This window comes from Lissotriton vulgaris, unplaced genomic scaffold (assembly GCF_964263255.1).
Source record: "Lissotriton vulgaris unplaced genomic scaffold, aLisVul1.2 SCAFFOLD_261, whole genome shotgun sequence".
Taxonomy (NCBI): Eukaryota; Metazoa; Chordata; class Amphibia; order Caudata; family Salamandridae; genus Lissotriton; species Lissotriton vulgaris.
The window spans coordinates 1,623,620-1,648,898 of record NW_028252546.1 but is presented as its reverse complement, the minus strand read 5'-3'; the positions used below and the strand labels follow the sequence as shown (position 1 = coordinate 1,648,898).

Sequence of the window (25,279 nt, the reverse complement as noted above, 5' to 3'; positions counted from 1 at the left end):
ACCTGTGAAATTCACTGAACAAACCATAGGTTTCACACCAGTTATAGTTAGGAATTAGCATTTAAAAAACCTATTAAATTCACTGAAAAAACCATAGGTTTCACACCAGTTATAGTTAGCTGGAAATTTTACTGACATAAAAGCATAGAAATTCCAACGTTATAGTTAGTTGGACTCACTATAACAAGCGCACCTGCAATGTACTGCTGATGACGTCACATATTACATCACTCATGACATCGTCAGTGACATCACTCATGACATCACTTATGACACCATCCTTGTGACAGAGCTCCTTTTAGTGTAATGGAACCCTTGAAACACATATTCAAAAATAGAAACTAACATTTTCAAAAAAATGGAGATCCCCATACCAGTTACAACAACCAATTCAGTAATTCCACCATCTATATGCACATCCACTCATTCACCAACAGTTCTATATAGCCACTCATACATATACTCACTCATCATATGTAGTGATACATCTATACATCCTGTTATACACCGACAGTCATCCAAAAGTTACTCACACACATACTCACACATGCAAATAAACTATTGAACATCCATTTATTTGCATAAACAACTATACACACACTACCTCCCTACTTCTAAGGAAACTTACACATACTTACTCTCTTAAACAATCACTTACAGAAACACATACTTATTTAAACAGGAACTCTTACAATCTCTTACTCTCACATACACTCACTTATATACATCAAAACTCACATACACTAGATTAAAATATATGTTGTTACTAATAAAGACAATAGTGAGACAGTAATTCACTCACTAACACACACATATATACACACTCATCCACCCATACAGTCCTGCACATATGCTGTCTTAACCCCTTCCCTGCTCATGACGAGCTCAGCACGTCATGCAGTACACTGGTCGTGTGCTCATGACGAGCTGAGCTCGTCATGATCCATAGATTGTTTCAATTTCCAGCACAGGAGGGGAATTGCCTTAGCAGCCATGTGGTTAAAAACACATACAAACAGTGAGTCAGTCACCAACCCATGCAACCACTTATACACAAAGTGAAACACTGATACATATATTTCAATATTTAAAAGTTACTCGCTAATATATGTATTCAATAAGATACACTTAATAAGGCAGTTAACCAATCTTTTTTTTTTTTAAACATCCATTTACACACTTATTTAACCATTTATTCTTCCATCAACCTTTACAAATACATATATAAAACATATTGATTTTTCTGAAAGACACACATTCACTGGCTGGTGTCATCAGCGATGTCATGAGTGATGTCACTGACGATGTCATAAGTGATGTAATATGTGACGTCATCAGCAGTGCATTGCAGGCGCGCTTGTTATAGTGAGTCCAACTAACTATAACATTGGAATTTCTATGGTTTTATGTCAGTCCAGCTAATTATAACTGGTGTGAAACCTATGGTTTTTTCAATATTATATCTAATCACCTACTGGCACTCGCCAGTAGGTAGTTATAGTTAGGACCTATTTTCCATAGGAAATCCGCAACATTCTCCGCCTCGTTGTTGGGGGAGAAGCTGCGGTTGTGAGGAACTTCGCCTCATACAGGACGGCAAGCACTGTATTTTTGTACCCGTTGATCAGATTCCCTTACAGTGAGGTTGGAGCAGGTGGGGACCCGAGGAGGCTACAGGCACAAGAAAAACAAGCAGGAAAATTGGCTTTCACTTTGCGCAGTGTCCTGCATCGAGCGCAAACCACACAGTAAAATTTCCCCTGGCGCAACTTACCTGGGATCCTTACAGGGGATTCTGGGTCTTGCAGTCCATTGAAGATCTAGGGACTGGCAACAGGTGTGCTAACATCGTTGGGGGCGGAGCTTGTTTGAACTTTCAAATGGGTGGCAAAACGCTCTTCAGAGCAAAGGACAGCATCCTGAATACTCTGGCGCTGAAGAAGGCAAACCCACGCCGAAATGCATTCGCCCGTCATTTCTTGTGAATAAATGGCTTCCTCGTATATATATATATATACATATCGTTACACGTTCCCAAAAATCGGTTCCAGGAAAAAACGGCCAGCACTCCAATGTCGTAGTTTCTTAAGTTATTTTATTTCCAAACCCCCCAGCACCCCAGACAGACGCGTTTCGCACAAGACTTCGTCAGTGTCGTCAGTGTTCAAACATTTTCGCCATTTTAAACAGTCCACCCTTTTAGGAGTCATAGACATCAACGATGGTATTAAATCAATTTAGTGGCGGCCATCTTGTAGTGTGTATATACAAGGTTCCTACCATTGTTTAAATCTGGCGATAAATAAAAGTGCTCAGTGCAAAAAAAAAAATAAAAAAACAAAGTTTGACATTTGACAAAATATGTTATACGACTGACACATATTTACAGTAATTTACAATTTCGATACCAGGAAATGTACTTTACATATTTACAGGTGTCTCAGGTGTTATGAGGGGGTGTATCCCCTAATGCGTTCAGGGCATTAAATTATGCAGGTTACATGTATGCATACGGTAAGTTGTTCAACCCAATGCACCTAACCTTTAGACGTCTCTGAGGTTGTGTAGGGGTGTATCCCCTAGTATGTGAATGGCTCTATTGTGTGCAAATCATATATATATATATACAAGTTGCTGATTGTACAACCCTGTACCCGCTATATACAAATCTACATGATGTATTTACATATCAACGGAACAATTCTCAGCTGGGCTGATGGGTTGATATTGGGCCCGGTATGGGCTTATGATTATGCCACAGTTAGCCAACATAGTTTACTGGTATAATTGTTGCTCTTTACACCCTTGTCACCATTGCAAATATGAAGGGAATACGTATTTCACAGGCCTACAGTCAGTTACTATTTACAATTGGACAAGGAGTAATACCATGTTGTTTTCGCAGATTAATTATTTCCTTGCAGATCAAGAATTTACTATAGGTGCACCCACATTTCAGCATCGTTGTTAAGACCCCATGGTGTCATTGTTTTAAGGTCCAGAATGTAACGTGATTCCAATATGCGTAGGGATCTTTCTCTATCCCCCCCTCGTTCTGTCTTTGGAACCTGATCAATACAATAGTACACAAGTAAATCCCTATTGCTATGATGTTGTTCAGCAAAATGACAGGCTATCGGATAGGTTTTATCCTTATTCACGATAGCCCTCATGTGTTCTAAAATCCTCATTTTTGCTGGTTTTATGGTGCTTCCTATGTAACGTTTGTTACAAGGGCCGACCAAACAGTAGACTGTAAAATCTGAGTTACAGTTTAGATGTTTTGTGATCTTTCTACTGGGTCTCTCTTCACCTGTTCTGCATGGATACTCCTTGACCTTCTTACTGAATTTACAAGCCTTGCAACGTAAGCAAGGAAAAAAGCCAACTATCTTGTTTGTCATCTGATTGGCATTAGTAGGGGAGTAATGGCTGTGGACAAGATGGTCCGAAAGAGACTGGCATCTCCTATATGTTACCATAGGTCTATCTGGTAACAATTTCTTCAAGATGGTATCAGTTTGTAATATATGCCAGTTTCTTTTAAATGCTTGGACCAATTCTCCAGATTTGTTATTGAATGTCGTAATCATTCTGACCTGATCACTCTCTTTCCTTGACTCTTTCACTAACAGAAGATCCCTTCTGTCAAAAAAAAAAAAATTATATATATATATATATATATTTTTTACCATACCAAACTTCTGATTAAAGAAGGCGCTGACTCCGTGAGTTTCAGTTCAAACGTATTTATTCCTTAATTCAGTTTCTATATTTTTATATATATATATATATATATATATATATATATATATATATATATATATAAAAATAATCACCTACTGGCAGTCGCCAGTAGGTAGTTATAGTTAGGACCTATTTTCCATAAGAAATCCGCAACATTTTTTCCCAATAACTTTGGCGCAGATTGATGAATCTTCGCAAAATTTTCAAAACTTATGGCCCGCTCCTATCCTGAAAGTTTCACAGTGATTCGTCAAGCGGGGGCCGAGAAAAAAGGGGGGTACCAAACGTGTTTTCCCCATAGGAACCTTTAGCCGCAGCTACAGCCCGAACTGCTGAACAGAATTACACCAAATTTGGCAAAAATGGTAGCCCTTGGTTCAGAGTCGTGCTTTTTTGTTAAATGGTGTAAATCCATTCAGTAGTTGCTGAGAAAACCAAAAGTTAAATCATATATATATCTAGGGCCGCTGGATCCTCCCGAACACGAGCTTTATGCTCTTTGGCTGTCAACACTTCAAACCAGGAAGCGTTAGCAGCCATCTTTTGCCTCGGTAGAACTGAGGAACAAGAAAGCAGAAAAACAAACATGCAAAACACGCAAAGGGGGCAGGGTAGAAACACCCTGACCCCCCTAGGCCTGCTCAGGTAGTCCCACAAGAAGCCCCAAGGCCCAAAAAAATTAAAAAAAATTACAATAAAAAATTGAGGGATGCGCTGGTTCAGCACTGGGACCTCTATCTAAAACAGGCAAGTAATTACGTTTTTATCGTTGGCAAGATTTTTAGAGAATATTTGTAAGTTTCAAAAAATGGACACTTAGAAACTTTTTCAGCAAAAAGCAGGCAATGATAACCAATGGAAGGAAATTCAAGATACTGGTAAGTACGGATAGAATTACTTTTCAGGATCACTACTGGGCTCAAAGATGCAGCACTGAGGTCTCTCCTGATATCAGGTGAGTAAATCGGAATTCGTAGTTCGGCTGATTTTAGATGAATATTTTAAAGTTCCAAAACTCCACACTTAGAAGAATTTTCAAGTGAAACCAGTCAATGTTAGCTTATGGAAGAAAAGTGAGTTATCAGCTTTTAGGTAACTACTCGACTGGCAGAGTTAAGGTTCTGGTCATAGACTCAGGGGTCTCCCAGGGTCAGGTAGGTACAGTTAGGACACCCTAAGTGGCACAGGGGTAGCCGGGTGCAGAGGTACTTAGGCCCAATGTTATCCAATGAGAGGCAGGGGGCCTTCGGTGGGTGGCTGCTGGCTAGCAGGCCACACGGCTGTGGGAGCTGGGCTCCAGGTCACTTACTCAGGGCAAATGGGGAAGTAGGATAGGACAACGGTTGCACTGCCAGGGGCACTCGGGCGGCTGGGTGCAGGGTGCTTTTGAGCCGTCGGGTGCTCAATGTTATTCTATGGAGATCTTTAAAAGGAAACAAAGGCTGCAGGCTCGGGGACGGTGGATCTTCTGGAGCGACGAACACTTCGAGGGGTAAGTTGGGATCTTGGAGGGTAGGTAGGCACCCTGGAGTTGTGCATAGGAGGCCGGGGGCGCCGGGTGCAGGGGTGTCTTTGGACGTCGGGAAATCTTACCCTCGGCTGGTCGCGGTTGGAGGGGTCCCTGGTTTTGAGTCTGCAGGCGTTGTCTGGGTCCTTGGGCATAGGATTCTAGGTCAGAATCGCCGGGGGGACGTCCTTAGGGTCTTTGTCCACTCGGGTACAGGCCGAGCTCGGCGGGTGCAGAGTGGACTGGATTTGCGGTACCTGGCTGGCACCAGGTGTGTTGCTGCTTCAGCAGAGCCACTGCTAATGGGAGTCCCAGTCTCTAAGAGGGTCAAGGCTGGCAGGTCCTCCGGGGTTCTTGAGGTTGCTGTCCGCAGGAGACGCCGGGATTAAGCCGGGAGCAGGTTCAAGGATCAACAGGCCTGTAAGCTGGGGCGAAGTCAGTTGGTGTCGTCCTCTTGTTAGCAGCTGTACGGCAGGTCTTCTTCTTCTTGTCTTCTTTCTTGTTTCGAAATCGGGATCTGAGGAAGGAAGGTTCAGGGTGCCCCTAAATACTACATTTAAGGGCGTTCCAGGTAGGGGAAGGGCAGGGACCAATAGGTCCCTGTCCTGGGGTGAGTATACCCCCAATCCTGCTCCTCTCCTGTGGGAGGGGGGCAGGAGCCTATCTCTGATTGGGCAGGGCTTCCCATTCTTGAGTTGTGCTTCACCTCGCCTCTCCCACCTGAGGGGTGGAGTTGGCGCAGGCTGGCACACCTCCTTTCCTCACGTAGGGTTTCCCGCCAGAGTGGGGGTCCGAACTGGTAGGGGCCAGTTGCTAAGTACAGCAAATGGTCTGGAGAAGCTCACAAAGGCGGGATGTCTTTGAAGCTTCCCCCTACACCTCGCCCAGGATGTGCATTGTTACAGGCCTAGGAGAGCGGGGCTCTCCACTCAGGGTTCAGCAACATGTCTGCTGTGTGGCAGCCTTTTCAAACAAGACGTGAATTGTAGGTTAGGTTTCAGGGGGCATCTCTAAGATGCCCTCTGTAGTGCATTTTACATAAAATCCCACGCTGGCATCAGTGTGGGTTTAATGTGCTGAGAAGTTTGATATCAAACTTGTCAGGCTTCAGTGTAGCCATTATTGTGCTGTGGAGTTCGTAATGACAACCTACCAGCACCATATACTCTTAATGGCATCACTGCACTTACAGTGCCCAGGAATGACCCTGGGTACTGTAGGGGCACAGGGCTCATGCACCTGTGCCCACACTCCTGGCATAGGGCACCCAACTGGAGGGGTGACTGATGTATGCCGGGGCAGAGGGTTTGTGGGCATGGCACACAGGGATGTGTGCCATGTCGACTCTTTATTTAGTTCTGCACCAGAACACTCAGTCAGCAAAGGCAGTGTGTGGGTGTCAAGGTGCATGGCCCCTAAGGGTGGCACAAAAAGTGCTGCAGCCCTTAGGGTCTTCTCTGGTTACAATGCGCTGGGTACCTAGGGTACCATATACCAGGGGCTGACATGTGGCCAGAGATGCCAATTGAGTTTCAGCTTCAATACAGTTTTAGGGAATGAATACAGGCCCTGGGCACCTGGTTGGCAGGAGCCCAGGGCACACTCAGTCACCGCACATCAGCAATTCAGCAAAAAGTGGGGGCATACCATGCAAGAAAGATGGCACTTTCTCACAGATGGGGACTGAGGTGACCTGTGCCAACCCGCCCTGTGGCGGGTTTTAAGATGGGGAAATAATTCCTCTTCAATCCTGAGGGACCTGGGGGGCCAACTAGTCCATCAGGTGCTTCCAGTAAGCGCCACTGTGCGGCGTTGCACAGAGGTGGACCAGGCCGTGCCCTTTTTTACACCTCTCTGCAATGCAGCTCTTTGGCGCTTACTGGAGGTACCTATTGGGCAACTTGGACCCTAGGGACCCACAGGATTCAAGGGGACTTAATCTACAAAATTAAAACGGCCACAGGGTGTGTTTACACAGTGATGAAGGAAGGGGATGGGGCCTAAGGTGATGTGTGCAAACATGCCCTGTGGCGCGTTTTAAGATGGGGAGATAATTTGCCTTCAATCCTGAAGGCCCCTGGGGGCCAACTAGTCCACCAGGTGCTTCCAGTGTGTGCTGCTGCGTTGCCGAGAGGTGGTCCAGGCTATGCCACTTTTTACACCTCTCTGCAAAGCAGCACTGGAGATTCCTGGTGGGCTAGTTGGACCCAAGGGACACTCAGGATTCAAGGGGACTTTATCCCCCAAGTTAAAACAGCCACAGGGCGTGTTTGCACACGTCAGCTCAGCCCCCCCTCACTTCACCAGTGTGCAAACACATCCTGTGGCACGTTTTAAGAGGTAATTTTAATCCCCATGACCTATTATGTACTAGGGGCTTACAGAGGAGGTCATTCTATTCACAGGGGTACCCCAACGCATAGTGCTCCCTAGTGTATGTAGGGGTTTTAACTGTATTCTAAGTGTCTTTTAGCATAGCACTGGCTCTGGGACTGGTTAGTCAGAGTCAGTTACCACGAGTACCCATCTGAAAAAATTGTAACAACTGCACCAAAACCCAAACACTTATAAATTCACCCAGGCACTCTCCTTGCAGTACTCGACTCATTCGGTCACTACCAAAGTACTTATGCACTGAGCCAGGCCTTAGCACATGGACTGCTTCAAACGCATATCCACTATGCATGCAGTCCTCTAACCACCTACACACTTGTCTTTCACACCTTCAATTCCCCAGTCAGTATACATACACTTCCAGCAAACACCCTGTCACTCTCCTTGCACTCCTCTAGTGACCCATTCAGCACAATGTACTAATCCATCCACTGCGCCACAAGCCAAACACTTATAAATTCACCCATGCACTCTCCTTGCAGTACTCTACTCATTCAGTCAGTATCCAAGTACTCATGCACTGTGCCAGGCCTTAACACATGTACTGCTTCAAACGCCTATCCACTATGCATGCAGTCTCCTAACTAACCAACACACTTATAGGTCAGCACTTTTACATTCAATAAAAAAAACCATATTTCAGTTTCAATATCTTAAAAAACATTTTCTTTCCATTTATATAAAAAATATATCATGTAATTTAAAGAACAAAATGTGTAAAAATAAACAGTTAAAAAACTGTAGAAAATCAGTATCAGAGAAATGCATACAACTATTATTACATTTAAAAATTATCATCATAGTTAGGAATTAGCAATTAAAAAACCTTAGAAATTCACTGAAAAAACCATAGGTTTCAGGGCTGTTATAGTTAGCTGGACATTTCACTCATACAAAACCCTTGAAATTCCTCTGTTATAGTTAGTTCTGCTTACTATAACTCGCGCTCCCGCAATCCACTGCTGATGGTGGCTTCAGAGCGGAAGGGGGGGGAGGCGGACGCTCTGTGTTCTGCCGGAGAAGATGGAGGATGTCCAGTCCAGGGCCTACTCCTGGATTCCGGCGTCATAGAGGCGTGTTCGTAGTGTGCGTTGGCAGATTGTGTCGAATGCGGCTGACAGGTCCAGGAGGATGAGGGCTGCGGTTTCTCCGTTGTCTAGCAGGGTCCTGATGCCATCGGTGGCGGCGATGAGGGCAGTTTCGGTGCTGTGGTTGCTGTGGAACCTGGACTGGGATGGGTCCAGGATGCTGTTCTCCTCGAGGAAGCTGGCCAGTTGTTTGTGGACGACCTTTTCGATGACCTTCTCCGGGAACGGGAGTAGGGAGATGAATCGGAAGTTCTTGAGGTCCTTGTTTTTTTTTAGTAAGGCATTGATCTCTGCGTGCTTCCAGCTCTCCGGGAAGGTCGCTGTCTCGAAGAAGATGTTGATGGTTTTCCGGAGATGGGATGCGATGGTGCTGCTGGCTTTGTTGAAGATGTGGTGTGGGCAGGGGTCTGCCGGGGATCCGGAGTGGACGGTGCTCATGATCTTGATGGTGTCGTTGTCGATGAAGTTGGTCCTAGAGAGCAGGCGGTTGGTGCGGGTTCTGGTCGTGGGAGCGGGGTCTCAGTGGTTGCCGGGGTGGTCACGGCGGTGAAGCTGTCGTGGATGTCTGCGATCTTGCGATGGTAGAAGGTGGCCAGCGAGTCGCACAGGTCTTGTGGAGGTGGGATGTCGTCGGTGTTGGAGCTGGGGTTGGAGAGTTCCTTCACGATGTTGAAGAGCTCTTTGCTGTTGTGTGCGTTGTTGTCTAGGCGGTCTTTGAAGGAGGTCCTTTTGGCGGATCTGATGAGGTGGTGGTGTCTGAGGGTGGCGTTTTTATGGGCGGTGTAGCTTTCCGGTGTTCGTTCACGGATACAGTTTTTTCGAGTTTTCTGCAGGTTCGCTTGGAGCCCTGGAGGTCTTCGGTGAACCAGCTGGCTTTATTGTTGGCATGGGTGTTGGATGGCTTCTTGAGCGGGACAAGGGTGTTGGCGCACTGTCTGAGGTTGTGAGCGGCGGCGTCGGGGTCAGTCAGGTCTGTGGGTGGACTCCGGGCGAGGGTGGTGGAAAGCTGGTCTTTGGTGACTTTGCTCCAGCAGCGGCGAGGCATCTGTTGGGCGCAGTGGTGCGTGGTGGGTTTCCGGAAGGTGAAGTGGATGCAGCAGTGATCGGTCCAGTGGAGCTTGGTGGTGTGGTTGAAGACGTGGGAGCTTGCGGAGAAGATGGGGTCAAGCGTGTAACCTGCGGAGTGGGTGGGTGTAGTGACGAGTTGTCTGAGTCCGAGGTTGTCGATCAGGGTGGTGGATTTGGTGGTGCTGTTGTTCTCGAGGTGGAAGTTCAGGTCCCTGGAGGCGAGGGCGTGTGTGCTGACGAGGTCAGTGATGGAATCGCTGAACTGTGCTCAGGGTTCGCGGGGTCTGTAGACAAGGGTTCCTCTGAAGGTGGTGTTGGGATCAGTGTGAATCTGGAAGTGCAAGTGTTCGGCGGTGCGGAGGGTGTTGTCGGTGTTGGTTGAGACTTTTAGAGTGTTCCTGTGGACGATGGTGATTCCTCCTCCTACTCTATTGGTGCGGTTGATCTTGTAGCCTTCCGGAATGGCTATGGCGATGTCAGATGCAGAGGAGGGGTTCAGCCAGGTCTCCGTCAGGAAGGGGACGTCTGGGTGTTGGAGTCCAGGAGGTCCCAGAGTTCCACAGCGTGTTTGAGTGCGGAGCGGGTGTTGAGGAGGATGCATCTGAGGTAGATGGGTTCTTTGGTAGGTGATTTGGCGGGCCGGATGCTGGTGAAGCTGCAGTCCCAGCAGGAGAAGTGTCAATGGGTGATTTCAGGGCGGCTAGGCAGCAGGTGTGTGATCGTCTGGTGTTGAGTGTGTGGGGGGTGCTGGAGTTGTAGTGGATGCGGGTATCGTGGCGCTTGCGGGGGCCAGGGGTCCTGGCGCTGGGCGCGGTCCATGCGCAGACGGGCTTGCCTTAGGCACACCAGCGGCGCGTGGCCATTGCACGGCCTCCATATGTGGGGATGTGTAGCTGGGAGGCGGGAGCGGGGTGGCGAATGGGGGGGCGGGGCCGCAGCAGCGGGAAGAGCGAGGGAGGGCGGGCGGGGTTTACAGAAGGCAAAAGAGGGCACCGGGGTGAAATAAGAGTGCAAACTGTGGAATAAAGAAACGGGCAAGACAACAGTGCATGATGCGGCAATACAAACAATATCAATCACATTAACACAGCGGAAATGAGCGGGGCAAAGACCAGTATTAAATGGCAGCAGCGGGCTCAGGGCACACAGGTGGAGCTGTGCGGCAGCGAGGGGAGCGACCTACCTGGTGACAGACGTTATAGTTGGTTGGACATTTCACTCGAACAAACCAGAGAAATTCCGTCGTTATAGTTAGTTCAGCTAACTACAACTCGCACCCCCGCAATGCACTGCTGATGACGTCACATATTACATACATCATTCATGACATGGTCGGTGACATCACTGATGACATCATCCAGTGACTGTGTTTCTGTAAAGTTTAAATATGTATTATAAATATGCCAAGGTGTATTGAAGAATGAGTGGGTGTATAAGGAACTGGATGGAGGATTTAGTAGGTGCGAGACTGACTGCATAAGTGAGTGATTAAATGTGTCTTACTGAATGCATGGATTAGTGACAAACTGTGTGAATGTCTGTATCAGTCTCTCTGTTGTTGTGTAAGCTGCTGCATGGGTTGGTCAGTAGCTACATGAGTGTCTATATAGTTTATTGATTGGTTGCCTGAATAATTATATGGGAGACTGAGTGTGTGTGCTGTGTGACTCTGCGTAGATTTGTGAGTGGTTGATTCACTGGGTGTATGGGTTCAAGAGTGCATGTGGAAACCGCTGTATGGGTGGGTGAGTGTGTGTATGGGTGTGTTGGTGAGTGAATGGATGTCTCAGTGGTACATGTCTAAGTAACTACATATGTACAACATAGTGTATGTGAGAGTTGGAGTATATAAATGACTATACGTGAGAGTCAGTGATTGTGAGAGTGGCTGTATGGATGAGTGTGTACTTGTATCAGTGATTATATAAGAGTGTAAGTATACGTTAGTATCTGTATGAATAAGTGAAGTGGTGTGTGTATCACTGTATAGGTGAGTAAATGGGAGTGTGATTGATTCTTTGCATGACTGACTAGGTGTGTGAGTAACTACATGGATGAGTGGCGGTGGGTGAGTGTATAGGTGTATGAGTGCATATGATACTGTTGAATTGATGAGTGATTGTATGGGTGAATGAGTGGATGTGTGTGTAGACCTAGGAATCAGTGAGTGTGTATGTAGTAACTGGTATTGGTGTGTCGATGGTTTCAAAAATGGTAGTCTGTATTTTACAGTGGGTGTATCAAAGGGTATATTAGAGTGTGAGGAGGTGCATCAGATTTTCACTTGGATGATGTCATCAGTAATGTCATCAGTGATGTAATTTGAGACGTCATCAGCAGTGCATTGCGGGGGCGCGAGTTATAGTTAGCACAACTAACTAGAACGGCAGAATTTAGCCGGTTTTGTACGAGTGAAATGTCCAACTAACTATAACATCCCTGAAACCTTTGGTTTTTTCAGTGAATTTCTAAGGTTTTTAAAATGCTAATTTCTAATTATAACTTGCCTGAAACCTATGTTTTTTTCAGTGAATTTCAATTGTTTTATAAATGCTAATTTCTAACTATAACGTCCCTGAAATGTATGTTTTTTCAGGGAATTTCAAAGGTTTTTTAAACGCTAATTTCTATCTAGAACATCCCAGTCACGTTTCCAGAGTGGTGGAGAAAGGTGAGCCAGGCGTCCGAAGACTCACAAAACATTTTCTTGATTATAAACATGATGCAGAAGATCTTTACTTGCCTGTTCTAGAACAACCATTCATTCCAGCAAACATTACGGATACACATTTTTTTTTGTTTATTAGAGAGAAGAAATGAGTGTTCAAACTTAAAAGTAACAGTACAGGTTTAAATGATGAAATTCCTTGGTGCTCGCGAAAGCCACACTTGTATGATACTAACAAAATGTTTGAAGATCAGGTACATCTTTCTCACATCTCTTAGTTTACATATTTTGCACCTTCGAATCATTGATTTTGATTTCTTGAATCATTATAAATAGCCTTTGTGTTATTTGAGGATATCATGACAGATGCTGTCGTTTTCATCATCACAATAGGATTTTTTCAATTTCCTCAGTATGCACAAGAACCATTTGAGGTTTGGCTGATCACATTTCTAAACTGACGGACAACCCTTTTAATCACATCATGTTTGAGATGTGTTTGCCATGCCATCTTCGGTTGAATAATGATGCCTGCACCAGAGGGTGCAACACAACACAAACAATATTCATGCGAGTGTTTTTCTTTTTAGTGGCTGACCACAACTACCATAATGCATAGGGTTTGTGGGTGCTGCTTATGAGGTTATTAGTAACAGCACACGTGTAGCGATTTCATCTTCGCCACAGGAGTCCATATTTTTACTTTCGAACTACCACTCCCATGTATACGAGTGAATTGCGAGGCCGGAAACAACGTCTTCATTAGTGGCCCACTTTTTCGAGATTCTAATCACCTGGGATATGCACATGATATAAATACCAAACTCTACCTACCGCCAGTTACCTCTATCAGAGGCTCAGTTCCAGCCCGGGGTACCAACGGATTGGTGAGTTGATCCTGCGCGCTCATGTTAGATTTCTTTGTTTTATAAAATACTGGTATTCTTAGGCGCATAAATGTTAAATTGATACCCGCTTTAGTAGCACTCAGCCGGACGAGTGGCAGAGATGCATCTGTCATGCTGTTGATCTCAATGCTGTGAGATTGCTTTTAATGACTGGCTATCTGCACCGCACTTTTCAAGAAACAATGTGGAAATTCCTAGATTATCTTAGGTGTGTAAATGTGAAACTGAAGCCTGCATTAATAGCATCGAGCCGGGCGAGCGGCAGAAGTACATTTTTTATGATTTTGATCTCTATGCTGTTAGAGTGTTTGTAAATGGCTGGCCATGTGTACAGCGTTTTTTAAGAAACTAAGCGGTAATAGTCTAAACGGCAGAATAAATGAAGGACTACTTTTATGTACGTATGTATGTAAATGAATCCTTGGTCTCAGAGTACTCATTGCTGATATTAAGGCACTTTTTACATATAGCATTGAGGCTATATAGCCTCAATATCCTCAGCAATATTGCAACATATAAGATTAAAGTACACGGTTGCAATTGACACAGGATCTCAATTGAGACATATTGGTGCACACCGGGTTGTTAATGAGTTGTCATATGACTTTTAGGCAAATTTGCATGACAAGAAAGAACGGAGGCATTAGACTAGATGTCTACTAACAAACTTGCCTTCTTGTCTTCTTTCTTTTCTTTCTTCATTTTTAGAGCGGGCCCCCTCGTACTGAGCTGTAGCCAAGTGAGGTGAGGTGAGGCCAGCTTTCTCGTGAGTACGGGTAAGCCACACACAGTCTGTTGAGTACACTCTTGTTAGGTGCTGGTTACGATGGTCCATTGGTGGGATTACGTATTGGATATATAGCACAATTACTGAACCTCTTTTATGTATGTTTCCTTTTCAGGTGTTAACTTCATCCTGTAATTTCGTGAGAAACAAGACCTAAGGTTGTATTTACCCTAAACCTTATATGTCATTGTTTGTTAGTTTAAAATCGCATTCACTATTATGCAGTAGCATCATACCATCTAGGTCCTGAAGAAAGCCGTGATTCCAGTGGAATCAATATGGCTGAAACATGTAGACCACATTTATGGACATATGCAGTAATTTTTTAACAAACTGCATTTGCCCTGTTTTTAATCTGGACATCAGGGGATAATGAATGCAACTTTGTTCTCCTGGTAGCCCATTATATCTGCACCTCACTTTATTACACATGCACTACACCCATCACTCTCAAGTCTTCACTTCTGAAGGATTCTAGTGATCCATCATACTGACTTAAAAAAAAAACATCCCTGAGCTCCTCCTTCACAGTGAGGGGGTTGTAGCCCTTGGCCGCACTAGGACTTGCAACCAAGAGGAGATCCCAGATGATGAAGCATGTCACTTTGGTGAGTGATGGGATTCCGTCCTTTCAAAATGACTCCCCTTGATCATAGTTGAGGTCTATACTTGTGCTTCTGCTTTTCATTCCTTAAACAGGCATGAAAGACCCGTGGTTGCGTTTGTATTTTCATGCTAGATTTGGGGATTACTTCCGTGCTGGTCTATAAAATCGTTCCCTAAGACCCTCCACTATTATGTATGTGTATTTTTTTCTATAACTGATACATCATGGTTGCAATGGGTGAGGAATAGAGTATACTAGGTGAGCTGGCTCCAGTACGGAGATTTTAATTTGAATTTGTAGTCTTCTTTATTGCATTATAAATAAGTCATACAATTCAAAGTAAAAAAAACCTGAACAGGAACTGCACGTCACGCATTGGCCTGGGAACCTGGCAGCTATATGGATGTGGAGGAGACAGGGTAGGTCTGGAGTGCTGTATATAAGCCCAAGTGAAAGGGGTGCAGGATGTCCCAAAGCTGGTGTATTAGCTGGGCTTATGAGCGTCAGATAACATAGAAAAGTACACAACGGGATAGTGGTGCACTCCAGAGTAGCGTGCTAGCTCCAGTAATGGAATGAAAAGGGATGCTGCAGGATTCAGTTTTGAGGCTGGGTCCGCTCCTTCCCCTACCCCCATTCCCTGCCTGCCTTTAGCCCCTTGCTATTGGAAAAGAAGCCCACACACAACTCTACCGATTCAATTCCGTCATGACTTTCTAAAGTTGCCTGCTACACACATGGCTCTTCCATAGCACCTTGTTTTTTCCTGCAGCACCACATGTTATTTTAGTCCTGAGATGCACATGCAGCCAAACTAACGCTCCACAACTTTGACTTTGGGAGCCCAACATCAAATCATTATTGGGCCCAGGGCTTTATGTGAGCCGGGTCTCACCGGTGCTGAGCACCGGCAGTTATTTAAAGGGGGCCTCGAAACTGCTCTTTATCGGGCTCTGTTTTGTGCCCTGGTACAGGTGGTCCATTTTTTCCCCAGACTGCAGTGACAGCAGGCACATTGATGTGTGCAGAGCCGGCTTTAGTACTGGTGGCACCATGTGCGAAAAAGTTTGTTGGCGCCCCTCCCCAATGACCACCTCGCCACGGATACTCTCACTACCACCATTTGACAATGCCCCCCCCCCCCCAAGTCTCCATAACCACTGTCTCTTAGATTCATGTAGTTTTATAGCACCACTCATACCAGTTTAAGGTGTCCGAACACTTTACATCACACATACGTTGCATGGAGACAATCATACATGTATAAATCAGTGATTAGGAAATGTTACATATGACAGAGTCCTTCCTACAAGGTGTAGGAGTCATATGGCATCCATACTGGTAGGCAGTATAGCTTAAGTCCTTAGTCTGGAAAAGCACAAATTCAGAATTTAAAAAGTAACACCATTGTTGGGGGTTTCCTTTAAAGATAGATGATTTCTACCGAAATGAACCCGTTTTGCAATATTAGGATAAGGAAAGACTAGGCAAAAAAACATGTAGCTGTAATATATTCTTTGCAGTTGACAAAAGTTCACTGCTCTCTATTATGATTTTAGCTTTTAAACTGTAAGTAAGATAAGGAACTCTCTGACAAAAGCGATAACCCATTGACCTATTCCTCCCATGCTCTAAAAGCAACAACTCCTAAAAGAGAACTACTGTCTATCTCACCTACCTCAGACTTTATATAGCTATGTATCTATATAGACTTTATATAGTATGTATCGCTGTGTGATTAAGTGTCTGCCTTTTATTGCAGTATTATACTTCTACTGATATTTTATACACTTTATGTAACCGGCACCCTTTTCACTTTTGCCTCACCGGCAGTGCACTGATCGCTACCTTATATGCTACCGGTTGCTCACTAGTGTCATGTTTGTCTATTTTAGCCTAGTGTCTACACCTACGTTGGTTCCAGTATTTCTTTAGTATTTTATTGCAGTATTATAGTTCTACTGGTATGTTATACACTTTATGTAACCTGCACCCATGTTCACTTTTTTCCTCACCGGTAGTGCACTGATCGCTACCTCATGTGCTACCGGTTGTTCACTAGTGTCATATTTGTCTATTGTAGCCTATTGTTTGCACCTATATTGGTTCCAGTATTTCTTTAGTATTTTATTGATCGCTACCTCATATGCTACCGGTTGCTCACTAGTGTCTTGTCTGTCTATTGTAGCCTATTGATTGCACCTATATTGGTTACAGTATCTCTTTAGTATTTTATTTGCAGTATTATACTTCTACTGGTATTTTTATTTTATACACTTTATTTTATACACTTTATGTAACCTGCACCCATTCTCACTTTTTCCTCACCGGTAGTGCACTGATCGCTACCCCATATGCTACCGGTTGCTCACTAGTGTCATATCTGTCTATTTTAGCCCATTGTTTGCACCTATACTGGTTCCAGTATTTCTTTAGTATTTTATTCATATTTGCATACTGTATACTCTGTAAGCTGCACCCATCTCTCTTTTGTCACTATTATGCACTGATTGCTACCTCATATATATTTTATTCAGTCTTGTTAGCTGCACACAATCACTTTCTACTCCTGGATTACACCGACGCTACCTCTTACATTATGGTTACTTTTTTGGCCATTCACCAGTGTCACTATGGTTCCATTTAAATAATTGTTACCTCCTATATCCTGTATAGTTTGCAAGCTGCACCCACTCACTGTTTGTTCCTGGATTGCACCGACTGCTACCTCTTATATTTTTGGCTATTTTTGACCGCTCGCTAGTGTCACTCCTGTGCTATGTATCCTACGGTTTGACAGTTGTTCTTTGTATTTGTATATCCTCCCATACCTTCCTATACAACCGTCCCAACATGGATCTCATCGGCAAGCACACATATAGAATTAACTACCCATCCACTCTCACCAAAAAATCCGCTAAACGCTTTAAACACAACTTCCTGAGGTCCCACCCTGAAACGCCCTTTGCCGACACCTACTTCTCACCGGTCAATGGAGCCCTGAACATTGATATCATCTTCTACACCTCACGCAGAGCTCAATGGAGAAAAGCGTTCCTCACCCTACTCACCGTCTCCACCACCAGGAAAACCGCTCATGACCTAACTCTCTCCATCACACCATCCCAACTCTTCCCTGGCAGAACCACCATTACTTTATACAATAACGGGATTGTCCTAATTCAATCCACAGACAAGAACCTGGAACTACTAGACAACCTGTTCCCCAAGTTCAAAGAGCAGCTTTCCAAGCCGCGGACCTCCACCCATGACTCCTCCAGCGCTATCACTCCTGACGTCACAGCCACCACCCACAACCCTTCTAACCTCGCTCAGCATCAGATCGACACGCACCTCACCACCACCCCCAACACCTCAATCAATCACCCACCTGATTTTACCACCCCACACACCTCAATCATAGTCACAAATATCTCCCCCTCATACACTAGCCCCCCCTCTAACACTAACCCTCTGACCCCCACACATACCACTACCACTCCGATCACTCTCTTCCCTGACATAACAACTCCCACCCACAACCCCTCTAACCTAGATCGGCACCAGAACGACACGCATAACGACAAATCCCACCCATTATCCCCCCCCACTCTCAGGCCCCACTACCACCCGCTAATTAACCAGGCACAGCACGCCACACCTATTATGATAACTCCCCCTCCCCACGACAGGACCATCCTCAGCCCCATCTCCCCCCCCACTCTAAGCCCTCACTACCCTTCAGGCTCCCCCATCACCACCAACACACACTCCACTTCCAGCCCGCTCTCCCCGCCCGCTGCCAATGCCCCCCTATACACCACCAACGTCCGTCGTACCGCATCCACTCCCATCGCCCCCATACCCTCTCTCCTCCCTAACACCAACCGGTACACCGACTCCTCCACGGAGCCCTGCGTGAACACCAACCCACCCCCCCACTCGCACGTTAATCCCCAGGTCAGCCACCCACCCATGACTCCCACCCCCAGTACTCACACTATTCCCACTCTGGACAAGATTATGTCCTCCCTCCTCCAGCTCAAAGAAGACATTCACATCATCAAAGAAGATATTCACACCATCAAAGAACTACTCATCACACCCCCAGACACAACTCACTCAACCCCACCACCCCTCTCAACTTGCCCTACACCCGGCCTGATGACGCTTACAAGCTACACCCATCACACAGGACCGCGATCCACCCCCACAATCGCAACAACCGCACCCGTCGCCCACACTGGACAGCAATCCCTGCCCACAATCGCAACAACCGCCCCCGTCGCACATGCAACCCTCTGTCGGATCTTGACACTCTCACCCTCCTCCGCTCCTATGACCCAGCTGCCCTAAACCACTCAACCGCCTCGCACCTCCACATCCCCACGATTCACTCAAATCCCTGTAGACCCTCCACACTAAACAACAGAATCTCCGTCCCGAATAACCTTAGAAAAGTCCCCCTCTCTCTAGTACCCTCTACCTCCCCTGACACACCCCGTCTTAAATGCACTCTGCTAAACTGCAGATCGGCCTCTAGACACTCCTCCTCCATCGCCGACCTAATCCTAACATTGGACCTTGACCTAATCATCTTGACTGAAACCTGGCTAACCGAATCTTCTACACCCATAATGGACATTCTGGTTCCTCCCAACTACCACATCATTAGGCTTGACAGGTCCGGCAAGATAGGTGGTGGAATTGCATGCATATACAGGAACAACCTTTCTGTTCTGAAAGTCTCCGCATCGTCCCTACCCTCCCCAACTTCCCACGAATACATCTGCCTCGAGATTATCAGTGAGGGTAAACCGATATGCTCACTTCACGGCATTTACCACCCACCCAGAGACAACCTCTCCTTCGTCCAACAAATCATGGACATGATTTCAATCAACGCTGGACGACAGCTCACCCAAATATACCTTGGTGACTTCAACCTCCACTGGAACGATCTCAATGATGTGGTGGTAAATAGTCTTAAAAACTTCCTCGACGCCCTGGACCTCACCCAAATATGCAACAGCCCGACCCACGAGAAAGGCTCTATCCTCGACCTTATCATTGCCAAAGAGGAAGCTATCCAACTTGAGTCTATCCAACCCTGTGACTGGTCAGATCATCATATTGTCACATTCTTCCTCAATGAAAAAGTCAAACTCAGCACGGGTCAATCCTCCAGACCTAAAGTCTGGAAAAGAGATCTGAAAAAATTCAACCCATACTCCCTACCCCCGAACAGCCGCGACCTCCTGCTCCCTCCTGCGGACGCCACAGATGTCCAATCCTTGACTGACCACTATCTCAACGCCATGACCTCAATAATTAATGAGGCTGCTTCCATACAGCTAAAAAGAGTCTCCACTAAAATTTCTAATCCATGGTACGACGGGAGTCTCAATGAAGATAGACGAGCCATGCGAATGGCAGAGCGCACCTGGAGAGCAGCTCCCTCTGCACTGCACCTGAGAATCCTGAAGGAAAAGAGAAACGCCTACTTCAGGAAAATAAAGCGCTCAAAAGCAAACTTCTTCAGCCTCCAGCTCGACCAAGCAAAAAACCGCCCAAGAAAACTGTTTGAGCTAATCAGAACACAAGCCAAGGAACAACCCCAACCTCTAAGTACTTCATGCGAAGCTCCCTCCTGTGAAGACTTCGCAGCTTTCTTCACCCAAAAAACTGACAACATAAAGACTGATCTCCGCACTGACGCAAGCCTCTTCGCCACACTCAATTGCATAACACCCTCCGAACCAAAAAACAATGCCACATGGTCTTCCTTCGACACCTACTCCGAAGAAGAAATAGGCAAACTGCTCAGCACCTTGAAACCCTCCAATCCCCTCACGGATCCCCTCCCTGCTAATGCTGTCAAAGATTTCACCCCATTGCTCCTCCCACTCTGGACTAAAATTATCAACAGCTCCCTCCAACAAGGAATCATCCCAGACTCCCTCAAAGTTGGACAAGTCACTCCTTTACTAAAGAAAGCTACCGCCGACCCATCCGGCCTGAACAACTACCGTCCCATTACCAATATTCCCACTCTCGCCAAACTATTGGAAAAATGCGCACAACTACAACTGACTAAACACATTGATCAGTTTGATCTCCTCAATCCGCATCAATCAGGCTTCCGAGCAGGACACAGTACAGAAACTGCTATGACCCACATAATTGACGACGCCCTTCAAATCCTAGATCAAAACGATACCTGTCTCCTCATCCTTCTTGATCTCTCTTCAGCATTCGACACTGTTAAACATAAGAATTTACTCGATCTTTTGAACACAAGAATGGGTATTTCTGGAACTGTTCTCAAGTGGTTCACTTCCTTTCTACACAACAGGTCACAGAAATTCAAGAGTAACAACCTGATGTCCTCACCAATACCTGTTTCGTTAGGCGTCCCCCAAGGATCCTCCCTATCACCAACTTTGTTCAACCTAGTTATGGAACCTCTCACCACCTTGCTACAAGCATCCAATGTACTTTTTCACATGCACGCAGATGACACCCAACTATATCTCAAATTACAATCCCCCAATGACATTCTACTCCTAAACTCAACGATCAGGAACACCCAATCCTGGCTGGCCAATAATCATCTCAAACTCAATGCTCTGTAAACAGAGTTCCTCCTGATCTCACCTCCTGCGAAGATCTCTACCACTCAAACCTGGCTTAAACAGCTAACTGCGATCAATGTCCAACCCACCATAGTGGACTCAGCAAAATCACTAGGCATAACTCTCGACTCCAATCTCAACATGCAGCATCATATCAGCAAGGCTACTAAGGGAGCGAACTTCCAAATCAACACCTTGAGGAAACTTAAACCCTTCCTGCCAGACAAAGACTTCCAAACTGCAGTACAAGCACTAGTAATCCCGTGAATTGAATACGGCAGCATCGCCCTCTGCGGTCTCCCGCTAACGACTACTGCACCCTTAAGAGCCTCTCTAAACGCTGCAGCGAGCGTCATCACGGGATCAAAAAAACACTCTCATATCTTCCCTGACCTGAAATCCTTGAACTGGCTGCCGTTTGAAGCCAGAATACATCTGAAAATAGCCTGCATGACACACAAGGCTGTACACCTGAGCTCCCCCGGATACCTCACTCAGAAGCTGACAATCTCTGGGGGCTCTAGAAACACTAGAGGCACAAACAATCTTCTGCTAAAACCTCGAAGATTCCGGAAGGAAAAAACTTAAAAACGCTCTTTCTCAGGAATGGCACCCAGGATCTGGAACTCACTCCCTCCTGAAACTAGACTCATCTCCTCCTTCACACTTTTTAAGAAAGAAGTAAAAGCTATTCTCATGGCCAAATACACTTGACCTATTAATGTTGATTTGTAAAGATTCTGACCGATCTGTATTATTCTGCACGATCCCTATGACTATGTGTTTTACCTGTATTATTTTCTTAACTGATTATCTTTGCACACACTTATCTGTAATATTTGCTTTATTGCTGTACCTGTGTTACTTTACTCCCTAATGACCTGCTCTCATTCTCTTGTTGGTATCCCCTGCATTGTAAAGCGCTCTGATATCTGCAAAGATCTTGTTCGCGCTATATAAAACTTTCAAAATAAAATAAATAAAATTTGTGATCGAATGGGACACATTCTTTGCAGCAGGCATATTAACCTTCTGCGCTATGATTAGTCAAAACTTCCTCTACCAAATAAAGTTCTGGTCTCATTTTTATTGATGATTGAAAATTGCTGGGACAAGGAATGTGGCATCTGGTGTTTTTAAAACAATTGTCATGGCGCCCCCACCCCAAGTTAGCGCTTGGTGCGGTGGCACCGATCACACCGCCCTAGAGCCGGCCCTGGATGTTCGCGTGCTCACATTGCTCACTTCTCACTAGTGAAGAAGTTACGGCATGACGTCATGCCAAGTGAGTGGTGTAGGGGAAGGGAAATCCTTTAAAGAGAGTAATTTTCTCTCTGGATTTCCCTTCTCTTTTTGAAACTCAGGCGCAGCAACATTATTGTGGTGTCACCTCATCTGTAAGTGGAAGCTTTTTCAATATTATACACAAGCCACAGTTGCTACTTATTTATCTTATGCAACTAACAACCATTGACAAAGCCATAAGTTCTGACTTGTTGTAGGTATGATGTTACTTGTTGCATCATGTTTCTGGATGCAATGGCAGAAGCAGCAAAATACAAGCGGGCGGCACACTATGCTAAGCACAGATTTTTCGTTTATGTGTTTTAAGCCACGCCCTTGAGTACATTGGCCACGCCCCTTTGAGAGACCTCCCAGCCACCCAATTTTTTCATCCCACTTAAAGCCCTGATTGGCCCTCCATGCTTCGGTCACTACGCATCAAGTTTCCTATTTGTTACCACTTACCCCCGCATGTCCACGGAACTTCCGGATCACCTGCCCCTTAGCCACGTCCCAGAGGACCACGGTTTTATCAGATCCGCAGGAGCACAGCTGGCTGTTATCAAAGGACCTGGGAAGATGAGATGAATGAGAGAGTAACATTCTAAATTCATTTTTACCTACTGACTAACAGATAGGTAACTAAATCCCCATTATGAACTACTGCTAATGGCGCAAGCAATGCTATCTGTTCCTCAATTGTGGCGATCTTTTGCATTGGTTAACCAAAAATCCCAATTACAGAAAGCGTTGCAACTTGCACATGAAATCTAATTTGCGTCATTACATTTTATTTTAAAAGGGTTCACATTTTAAGGGGTTATCAATAATCCACCACTCAAGTGTCATTTATAGCGTTCTGCCTATCAGGTTGTGTTTCAACGGGACGACACAGTGCCACTGCATAACAAATGACTTGTGTCTTCAAAGGGTCTACAAACTATTCAGAAATAGAGACATTTCTCTACAGACACCCCTACTGAATAACTTCATAGATGTTCATTTTTGCGGCGACAAAACCCCTCGACCCTCCCACGGCAGCCAGCACTTACATACCCTGCAGCATCAAGCACTTCGTAGCCATGGCCATTGTAGGTTTTAAGGAGGATGCCTTTCTGTGGGTTCCATAGCTTCAGAGACTTGTCACTTCCACAGGTGAGGCAGTAATTCCCATCAACTGGTTAACAAAAATCAAAAAAGAAACGAGAGAAAGACAGCAAAGTGGGAAAAGTGGTGAAATGTTTTGTACACTTTGCCAAAATACTGCTTTTTTTAGTTGTATAATTTTTGAGAGGTTAAGAAGGCATGTACACTTTCTAGAGTATTTACACGGCCTTGAACGTTCTGAGAAAAAAATAAGTCTGAGCGTCCGCAAAGACCTTAAAAATATTTTAATCACCACCTAAAAGAGCTTGATATTGGCATATTGGCATAAACCAAAATGTCACACACTGTTGGGCAAAGCTACTCAATTCTTTGGAGTACTCAAGGTAGTCAAAGTGAGAATTGACAAGTTACCTGGTGATCATGTAGCCCCACATCTGAATTGGGCAAAGACACATTTCTTAAGGTGATAGTAGCTCAAAACTAGCAGCAGCATTCTCATAGAAATGATAGTCATGAGTTGTCAGTAACAGTGAAACCCAAGATTTAAAATTTGGAAAGCAGTTCTACATGCAGGCCTTTGTGCAGTGTGTCCTATAAACATGCAGGTTTCACCTTAGTGAATGCTCCCATGACACATGCCAACATCACCATGCGGTATACAGGCAGGTACAGTGAGTGTATGACCGTCTACACTGAGCTCGGGCGAGGAGGCAGAAATGACTCCATGTATAAACCAACTAGCAGCAACCAGCAGATGTATGGACTGTAGGACAGTGCCTGAATGCTGTTATACGTACCATTGAATCTCACAGCTCGGACTGCACCCTGCTTGCATTCAATGGTCTGGATCAACTTCTCGGGCAACTCTGGCTTCTGTGGCAGTGGTGCAGGGAACGCCATGTTGGAATGGGCTCCAGGACTAAACAATTAGCGATGCATAGTTTCACGGATTCTCTAACAGCAGGACCCCAGAATTGATTGTTTCTTGAGCTCACAGTTCCTTCCTCCAGAATGGCCAGTCTTTAACTCTGTTTGAAATAAAACCAGGCAAGATTTAGATAACAGTTAAAAACATCGCCTACTCAGTTAGCGACGACAAGTGCATTTTAAAGTTTTGTTGTTCAAGCATAGGGGTGTCCTAAAGCTTCATGCGACAAGGACGCATGCTCTTCCAGATTTTTTTCACTGCCACATTGCCTTTTGTGACTCGTAGTATTAGTTAAATAAATCAATTAGACCATCGCATCAACAAGCCATAATAATTTGTGCAAAGAAAGTCCAGGCCTGGAACTCTTGTGTCTTTGTATTCCGGAGTCGTGTGCATCCCATAGCAGACTCCCCACCCCCCTTCAATTTCATTCATGTTTACTCATAGCTTGCACGGATATATGTGTTTTTAGTGTCCTTGTATGAAGAAGTCGTGCCCATACCATAACAGACACCCCCCTTCAATTTCATTCATGTTTTCTCCTCGCTTCC

General features: G+C 45.3%; 1 protein-coding gene across 1 annotated transcript in view; it reads right to left on the bottom strand.

Moving 5' to 3' along the window:
* Positions 1–25,279, bottom strand: part of LOC147662124 (WD repeat domain-containing protein 83-like) — a 159,989-nt gene that overhangs the window by 108,022 nt on the left and 26,688 nt on the right. Inside the window, exons 2-4 of the mRNA XM_086951097.1 lie at positions 24,598–24,828; positions 23,750–23,870; positions 23,159–23,264 (exon numbers count right to left, since the gene is read on the bottom strand). Of these exons, the coding sequence (XP_086807223.1) occupies positions 23,159–23,264; positions 23,750–23,870; positions 24,598–24,700 (330 nt within the window). The 5' untranslated portion in view covers positions 24,701–24,828. The remainder of the gene's footprint in view (positions 1–23,158; positions 23,265–23,749; positions 23,871–24,597; positions 24,829–25,279) is intronic.